We start from the raw sequence: 9,067 nt of genomic DNA on the forward strand, positions 1-9,067 counted from the left end.
ACGTACATCCTACTGTTTCTTTTGTTTGTTTGTTTTTGTTTTGTTTTGTTTTTTGACAGGCAGAGTGGACAGTGAGAGAGAGAGACAGAGAGAAAGGTCTTCCTTTGCCGTTGGTTCACCCTCCAAAGGCCGCTGTGGCCCGCACACCGCGCTGATCCGAGGGCAGGAGCCAGGTGCTTCTCCTGGTCTCCCATGGAGTGCAGGGCCCAAGGACTTGGGCCATCCTCCACTGCCTTCCCGGGCCACAGCAGAGAGCTGGACAGGAAGAGGAGCGACCGGGACAGAATCCAGCATCCTGACTGGGACTAGAACCCGGTGTACCCATCCTACTGTTAGTCCCTCAAAGCAGGCGCACTTTCTGCTTCAGTACTTCACCTTGAGCACCACCTGTGTAATTAATTTTGTGGAATGGATGGAGGATCTATGTCAATATATACATGTACAGGATCTAGGACTGAAGGAAAACATAAAAATGAAAATAATTGGAGTTGAATGTAGGAAATGTGATTTCTTCCTTTTAAATTTGTTAATGCTGTTATATATATTATCTTTTTTAAAACTCTCCATATAAAAATAATAGTCTATGTTGAAGTAATTTACAAAGGCTGGTACAAAGAAATTACCAAGAGTTATCTTCTGGGGCTGCTGAAGATTTCTTTCTTTCCATGATGTGTTACCTTTTGCCATTCTAGTCCTCATTTAAGACTCTTCACTGGAAATTTTCAAGAGAACTTTCAATTGAAAACAGCTCCCTGGGTGTAGCTTGTATAATTCACTGCACTCCATTCTGTTGGACATTTTCCCGAGGAGAAAATCTCCCGAATTCTCCACTGGGAGCTTTTACAAATGAATCTTGCCTGGACCAGTTCTGACACCTCACACACTGTCCCCAGGGGAGAAAGAAAAAAATTCTGGAATCTGTCTAAATTTATGGAACATTCTCCCAAATATTAAACTCTGCCATCCCAGAAACTATTGTTGAAATGCTAAAAATTATCTAAATTTGTTAAACATTAAATAGTGCTTGGTTGGATCTTCTGGAAGGAAACAAAGACATTTATTTATTTAGTCAGTCTTTACCTCTCCTCCCCAAATTATTTAAAATAGCTAACAAGTAGTCCTGCAAGAAGGAAGAAGAGGAGGAGGAAGGAGAAGAAAAAGAAAGGAGGGGAAAAGAGCAAAAGAGGTAAAAGGAGAAACAATGAGGAGCACTAAAAGTTCAACAGATCTATGAATTTGTGTCCAGGTGTAAGAATAACACTAGAATCATGGCACAGTGAGGTAAGCCACTGTCCGAGATGCTAGCATCCCATATCTGAGCAGTAGAGAATCCTGGATGCTCCTCTTCTGTTCCAGCTCTCTGCTAATGTGCCTGGGAAAGCAGCAGGAAAGGGCCCAATTACTTGGACCCCAGCCACCCATATGGGAGACTCAGATGGAGTTTTTGGCTCCTGCTTCAGCCTGGTCCAGTCCTGGCTATCATAGCCATTTGGACAGTGAACCAACAGATAGAAGATCTATGTGCTTGTGTTTGTGTGTGTGAGTGTGTTACTCAGCCTTTCAAATAAATAAGTAAATCTTTTTGTAAAAAAAAAAAAATTGATGATTCTAGAAGATAAATTTCAAGGGCATGTCTTTTTATGGATCTGGCTTCTGCCTTCTAAACCCTTATCACGAGGCAGAAGGATTTAGACACTGATATTCCTCATTAAAGGGGTGAAAGACAAGCCTGAGTCTCCTAACTGCAGTTATATGTTGCTTAGTGACATAGATAGTCTGAGAAATATGTCATAAGCAATTTTTTTCATGCAAACATCGTAGAGCCTACTTTGTATAAGATGGCTGCCATGTCAATAGGCAATGCAATCTTAAGGGACCACTGTCATATACATGGGTCATCACTGACTACAGCAGCATCCTATGGGCTCATGACCATACAATGGGATGTTCTGAGTACTTGTGCAGCCCTTGAATGCTACAAAGACTGCATCATAAGAGTTCTGATTATTGTGAAAAAAATCCCTGACCACTGCCACTGCTTATGAAGACATAGTCTGATTCCAAGTGTACCTCACAAAGTGACTGCAAAGAAGCGGCAGTGTGATGGGCTAGTTAAGAGCATGAACTACACAGCTGAACCATGTAGTCTGAAGCCCAGCCCCGCCCCAACCACCCATGCAATCTGCTCTAGTTGCTTCACTTTAGTTTCTCATCTGTAAAATGAGGTTGGAGATCATGCAGGACTCCTGACATTGTATAGTGAGTAAGAACGAAATGAGTTAATACAGACAATGCATCTAGAATAGGACCTAGGATACATCAGCCACACTGACAGTACTGGAATCTCCATGTGAAACAAAAAAGTAAGCTAATATCTTACCAAATCAATCTTAGAAATGAAACATTACATGAAATATAGCAACTCCCTTCAGGTGGTAGATTTTAATAAGGACATAATAGACCCATCAGAAGAGGTCAAGAAAGGCTTCTCTTTGGGAAGAACTCTTAAGCCTTAATTCCAAGGGTTGAGTAGGAATGGGCTGGGCGAGGAAGAGGGAAGGACAGAAAGATTAGTAGTCCAGACAGAGGAATCGGCAGGGGCAAGTGGAGAACCGTGCAGAGGCTGGCATGCATACACAATGTAGTTGGAAAAAGAGGTAGGGGTCAGGTCTATGTAGGCCTTGAAGATTTGGAGTTTTATGATAAGAGAAATAGGAAGCTATTGGAGGAGTTTAATCAGACTTTTGCTGATTGACTTGCTTTTCACAGGATTAGCACACTGTGGTGTGCTGATCGACGACAGGTAAGAATAGACACCATTAGGCCAGTGACAGTATAATTGGAGAAATGTAGATGGGTTCAAGGTAGTAAACAGTAAACTCAATAGGACTTGATGATACATTAGATTAGACTGATTGAGGAGAGGAAATGGGAGGTATGTATGATGTCATATAGAGGTTCTGGTCTGTACAATTAGATGACAGCAAAGTAGGGTCATCAATTGCAAGAGAAAATATTGAATGAGAACTGCAGTTTTTGGAGTGGCAAGAGGGAAAGGGGGTACTTACCACAGTATCAAATTTAGGAAAACTTTACAAAAGACTTCAAATTCACTTAATTTAGGTTTTTTAGTATTTTATTATGGCACACAGGATAGAGTATGGTACAATGATCTTTCTTCAACCAGCCTGCCATTTCCATTTGGCTAAAGTTACTTTCAACACACAGTTTGCATCTGTCTTTTACCATGTGTATTAGTCTGTGTCTAATGGGCATAAATGTGGAAATCTTGGCTTTGGAGGAGACTACACATCTTTACAGAAGCTTATGTTCTGACAGCCTTCAAAGTTCAAATCCATATCATAATGGTAGACAAATAAATATTTTAACTATTGCAGAATAACATATATTTAACTAGAAACAAGTAATGCTATGGGACAAAAACTTTCAATGGACACCACTTTGGCTTCAGGTGAAATTCATAACTTTTAAAGTTATCTAGAAAACAAATACTGAATGAAATTAGCTGACAAAGCATTCAAGGACAGAAGCAGAGCAGCAGTTAGTGGCTTCATCTATATTCCACATCAAATGCAAGTGCAAGAGCTTTCATAACTTTACAGTGGACAGGGAGGACAGAAGGGACGTGTGTTTGATGCAATGTCCAACCAGTTGAGCTATCATTGAAATCCAGATATTTCCCAATAGACACACAGAGTAATGCCAATATAATGTACAAGTACATTATCTCCCCCACCCCCAAAGTGACTGATAATTATCTCATTATCTATATCTGTAATTTATAAAAGGTTGAAAAATGTGTGGCATTTCATGCTATTTCCTTGAGGCAACAAATTTAAGCTATCAGCACATGGAATTATGAGCTCAGGCCTGCAGACAATATGTTTGCAAATAACTTTTGATATTTATATCCTCCTCCCAAAATTATATATTACTAAAAAAATATTTATCCTAATGGCATCATTTGCTCAGGTTCCAACTTCTACATGTGATATTTAGATTGTATTTTTAAATGTAGTTATAGTCATGAATGTGTGGGATTCATGTTCTGCACAGATTGTATTAGCACCTGCTAACCATAAAGGATATATTTATCACACAATTTCAGAATAAACTCCTAAAAAGCCATCCCTCAACCTAACAGTACATTTTGTGGGGCAAACTAAGTTGTTATTTAGGCTGTCTCATTTAATAATTTTTGTTATCATTATAGGTCTTGAGGGGAGAGATTTCATGAGGTTCTAACTGTATCTCACAGGATTTCCAATTAAGAATTTAAAAGTATTGTCATTGCTAAAAATTTTGACTTAAAAAAAAAGGTCAATAGTGCACTTGTATATGATTTATATTGATGCCATTTTAAGATATTTTAATTGAGTCAACAACCACAGCAAGAAATACATCATTCAGTGTAACTTTATTTACTATTTATTGCACATAACTCGAGGTCTTTAATTTCTAACCACCAAAAGTTCAAAGGACTATTTTTCCATGAAGGTTAACATTAACATAAGTAATTCATTTATTCATGTTGTGTTTTTATTGTAAACATCTGAATGGTTCACATTGCCATAGATCCTGAACTCATAAGCGTGGACCATGCACAGGCTGGCAGCAAGCCAGAAAGCCACTCTGCAAGCAAACAGATACTCTGCATTAAGGAGCAAATTCATAGCACAACATTGAATGTCCAACCTAAGTCATCTCAGAATTATACATATATTGACTTCTTAATTCATAGAAGATCTGGAACTCAACTGGTTGGTTGGTGATGAGGTTGACCTGATTTCGGGAGAATTATTCCTGGAATAGTTAAGGGAAAGGGGTTTCAATCTTTCTTCTTGGTTGCCTGCTCCTCCCCAGCACCTTCATCTTTCTTCTCATCCTCTTCTGCTTCTTTGGTTTCTTCTCCCTCTTCACCTTCACCTCCTTCTTCTTCCTCCTCCTTTACCTCTTCAGATTCTTCCTTGGCAGCTTAAACACAAAGAAAAATCCAAATCCATGGTAAGTCTAGTGAAAACATTTCTGCAAAGGTTTGCTGTGAAAACACAGCTATCGAAGCACTTACTCAAATTCCCCAGCTCCATTCTCCAAAAAGCACAGGGAACACACAAGGCTTGCAAGGAGTGATTTGCAGGAGGCCACAAACAGAATGAGATTCACACCGGGGAGCTCTGCTCCTCTGCAAAATCTAATCTGAGTCTTTTATGTATGTTCGGGATTATTTTTGCTCTTTAGGGCACCAGGTTGCTATGTTAAATAAATATATGAAAAGATGGATTTTTACAATTATGTGTCAATTTTTAAAAAAGCAGAAATGTAAAATTTTTGACCAATCATCTCACTCACAATAGGCGCTTGGTAAAGGTGTATTGAATAAACAGATAAATGTATTATTTAAGATTCTGAAATCATGTTTAAATAAAGCACTCCTAAGCATAAGCAGGACTTCATTTGCCTTGTACGTCTCCTAAGAAACAGCCATGCCCAGTCTGCACTTGAAGGCGCATGGGCTTGTTTTTCATCATACCTTCTTCTTCCTCGGCTCCCTCCTCTTCCTCACCCTCTTCCTTCTTCTCCTCCTCCTCCTCGGCTTCCCCTTCAGAGGGAGGCTCGTCCTTGGCCTCCTCGGCCTTAGCAGCCTCAATGGTCTCCTCCACCTCGATCTGCTCTTCCTGCACATGGCTGGTGTAGTAGGTCGGGAAGGAGCGGGCGGACATCAAGTAGGAGCTGGTCTGTAAACCGCTATAGGCAGACCGGCCGAAGACCTGGGAGCTCTGGGAGTAGCCACTTGTTATGCTGCCCACACTGGTAAAACTCAGTCGGGTCTCCTCACCTTCCAAGAGTTTTCTGGGGAGGCCAACAGAGGGTGGGGTTAAAATTAAAACAACTTAGGAAGTGTATTTAATGACTTGATCTAAGCCCACCTCTCATCTGTTCTCCCAATGCCATCCTACAGGCAAATGCAAGCGAGGGCTGGGAATTACCAAAATCCAATGGCTAGGAATTTTATGAATGAGACTGGGGGTGGGGGGGATACAGAATAAAGTATGTTAAATAGTCCTATTAGATTTTGAGTGCAATGAGAAGCTAAAAACAGGACTTAATATTACAGGGTAAAGTTCTTTGATATTTGTCTAAACACTTGCTCCTTCGAAGAAGCAAACTAATCATAATAATATCTCCTTATTTCAGAGGACTATTGCAGAAGGCTTCTGGTTCAACATAATCTAAATGGCATCTGATTTTCTTCCGAGGCTTTCTGGCTACTACCTTTGCCCTTCTGTTGTTACCTGTAAGCTGCAATCTCAATATCCAAAGCCATCTTCACATTGAGGAGGTCTTGGTATTCTTTTAGGTATCGTGCCATTTCACTCTTCGTGGTTCTCAATTCATTTTCTAGTTTGTTGATCGTGTCCTGTTGGAAGACAGAAAAAGAAGAAAATCTAAGCATCAACGCCTACTGCTATCATTTTACTGTAGCTCAGTTACAAAGACAGTTTCAGTTAGAGTCGAGGGGCACTCCTTTAATAAAAATCTCCCCTAAAACAGCTGCTCGCTCTTTTTTGAAAATATTTCTTGCCTAAAATATCCAGCTTCATGAAGCATAAGAAGAAAAAAAAAAAAACTAAAGAAAGAACATTCCTTTAAGAAAATATCCTCAACTAGTACAATCTAAAGAGCATCAGAAAATGCCTGCATGGAAACTAACTTGACAGAAAAGGCTGGATTCTCATTTATGGGTTAACTCTTCATTAGTCAGCTCACAATCCAGAAAATTAATCCATTTCTTCATAAGAGAAGGAAGTAGCTAAATTGCTTATACTTTCTCTAAAATATTTCCTATATTTCTGCTCCCCAGCTAGTTACCCAAGACAAATCTGTCTGGGTTCCTGTCCACCTGCTAAGGGGAGGAGTAGCTGGTACTTAACCAGTCATAAAATATACTGGCCACAGTAACCTTTCGGGACTCAGTAAGACTTATTCGCTATGTGTATTAACCAGGTGATCCCACTGGTGCTGCAAAGTAACTTCAGGTGACTGCAGGTTGGTAGATGGCCCGACATCCCTTCAGGTCAGGGCAACGCCCTACTCCCACCTCTCCCCCGCCCCCGCCTGACCCCTCCCACGCTGGGCAGCTTCAATGCGGAACCCAGACTCCACTGCACCACGCACACACCCAGACTGCGGTAGCGGCCCCGCCCCGCCCAAGTGCCCCGCCCCTCCCACACCGTCCCCAGGGAGCACAGTGCGACCCCTACCAGCCCTGGTCTCCACTTTCTGGGCGCACTCTCCCCCTGCCCAGACCCCCGCATTCTGCAGGTCACCGCCCCCACCGTGTTTCGCACAGAGCCGCACCTGCATAGCACTGATGTCCGCGTTCTGCTTGTCTTCCAGCTCCTGCAGCTGCTTCTCCAGCGCTTCGTTCATGCCCCGGCATGCTTCGATCTCCAGGGTCTTGGCCTTGAGCAGGCGGCGGCTCTCGGACACCTCGTCCTTGGCTGCGCGCACGGCGTCGGTGTTCTTGGCGGCGCTTTCGGTCAGCACGGTGAAGCGGCTCTTGAACCACTCTTCGGCGTTCTGCATGTTCTTGGCGGCCAGCTTCTCGTACTGTGCACGGATGTCCTTGAGGGCGGCGGAGAGGTCGGGCTTGGAGGACACGTCCATCTCCACGGAGATCTGAGCGTACTGGATCTGCGCCTGCAGCTCGGCGATCTCCTCTTCGTGCACTTTCTTCAGAAAGGCGATTTCGTCCATCAGGCTGTCGATGCGCTTTTCCAGCTCAGCGCGAGCCAGCGCTGCCTCGTCGGCGCCTTTGCGCGCCTCCATCAGCCGGCCCTCGGCGTCCTCCCGGCTCAGCACCTCTTCTTCATAGCGCGCCTGCAGGTTGCGCAGAGTCTCCTCCAGCCCTTCGCGCTCGCCCTGGAGCGCCTGCTTCTCGTTGGTGGCGTCTTCGGCAGCGAGGCGCAGGTCGCGGATCTCCTGCTCGTACAGCGCCCGGAAGCGGGACGGCTCCGAGTGCTTCTGGCGCAGCACCAGCAGCTCGGCTTCCAGGACCTTGTTCTGCTGCTCCAGCTCGTGCACGCGCTCGATGAAGCTAGCGAAGCGGTCGTTCAGGTCCTGCAGCTGCGCCTTCTCCTGCGTGCGGATCGACTTGAGGTCGTTGCTGATGGCGGCTACCTGGCTCAGGTCGAGGTTTTCCAGGCTGGGCATCAAGGAGCCGGAGCTGGAGGAGTAGCTGCGGCGCACGGACAGCGAGGAGGAGACCGGTGCCGAGTAGCTGGAGTAAGCGGAGCGCGCGGTGCTGTAGCCGCTGCGCACGCTGGAGATGTGCACCCGGGGCGTCTCCACATAGCGCCGCTTGTAGGAGGTCGAGTAGTACGGCTCGTAGCTGAACGAACTCATGGTGGCGGCCGGTGCCCCTCTGGCCCGCGGCGGAGATGGGGCCTGGAGAGAGAAAGAAGGACGGGGGAGAGAGGGAAAGGAGAGGATGGATGGCTGTGTGCGGCTCGGCGCCGTCCTGCCACCCCTATTTATACGCGGCGAGGCTTCTGACGCAGCCTGCGATCGATCCCGGCGCGCCGGCCAGTGGGGGCAGCGCGCTGCTGCAGCCAAGGGGAGGATTCTGCGCAAAACGGAGGGCGGGGGCGGCGGCGCGGGGCCGCTGAGCTGCGGCTCTTCTCCTTTGCACTTTTCTCTGAGGCCCTTTCTGTTCTTTGAGACCCTATATCCCCGCACTCGTGTCCTGTCCTTTCCCACCCACCCAGCCGCAGCCTGCTTACCCCGGGACCGCCGTATCACTCAGATGCTCAAGTATCCCCAGCCATTGGTTCTGGCCGCCCACTGACAATTTAGTTTTCCATATCCCGGTACCTCTCGGGGACCCTGGCCCGCAACCCACCGCTTCCCACCGGGGACCTCCTTTATCACCCCTCTTCCCCACTTTGTGTTTGTGGCGACGGTGCAGTGTCGCTAGTGGTTTGAGATGAGAATAGGCTGTGGTTGCACGTATGCGGCATTTAGAAAGTTTCACGTTTCTTTGCAG

The 9,067-nt window shown here is 45.3% G+C and overlaps 1 protein-coding gene across 1 annotated transcript; it reads right to left on the bottom strand.

Annotated features, from left to right (window-relative positions):
- Window positions 1-4,468: 4,468 nt before the first annotated feature.
- NEFL (neurofilament light chain) lies at window positions 4,469-8,477 on the bottom strand. Its single transcript, XM_062213505.1, has 4 exons — window positions 7,381-8,477; window positions 6,315-6,439; window positions 5,552-5,871; window positions 4,469-4,995 (listed from the first exon to the last, which is right to left on the bottom strand). Exons 1-4 carry the CDS (start codon window positions 8,425-8,427, stop codon window positions 4,850-4,852), a joined length of 1,638 nt encoding a protein of 545 aa, XP_062069489.1. The 5' UTR covers window positions 8,428-8,477; the 3' UTR covers window positions 4,469-4,849.
- Window positions 8,478-9,067: the final 590 nt, after the last annotated feature.

The sequence above is a fragment of the Lepus europaeus genome, chromosome 16 (assembly GCF_033115175.1).
Source record: "Lepus europaeus isolate LE1 chromosome 16, mLepTim1.pri, whole genome shotgun sequence".
In the NCBI taxonomy this organism is placed as follows: Eukaryota; Metazoa; Chordata; class Mammalia; order Lagomorpha; family Leporidae; genus Lepus; species Lepus europaeus.

What these genes read in the sequence shown, in the direction of transcription:
- NEFL (XM_062213505.1), bottom strand. Translation starts at nt 8,427, where the DNA reads ATGAGTTCGTTCAGCTACGAGCCGTACTACTCGACCTCCTACAAGCGG. An exon ending in CGGACATCAGTGCTATGCAG is followed by an intron (nt 6,440 to 7,380) that starts GTGCGGCTCTGT and finishes GTCTTCCAACAG; the next exon opens with GACACGATCAACAAACTAGA. An exon ending in ATTGAGATTGCAGCTTACAG is followed by an intron (nt 5,872 to 6,314) that starts GTAACAACAGAA and finishes TGGCCTCCCCAG; the next exon opens with AAAACTCTTGGAAGGTGAGG.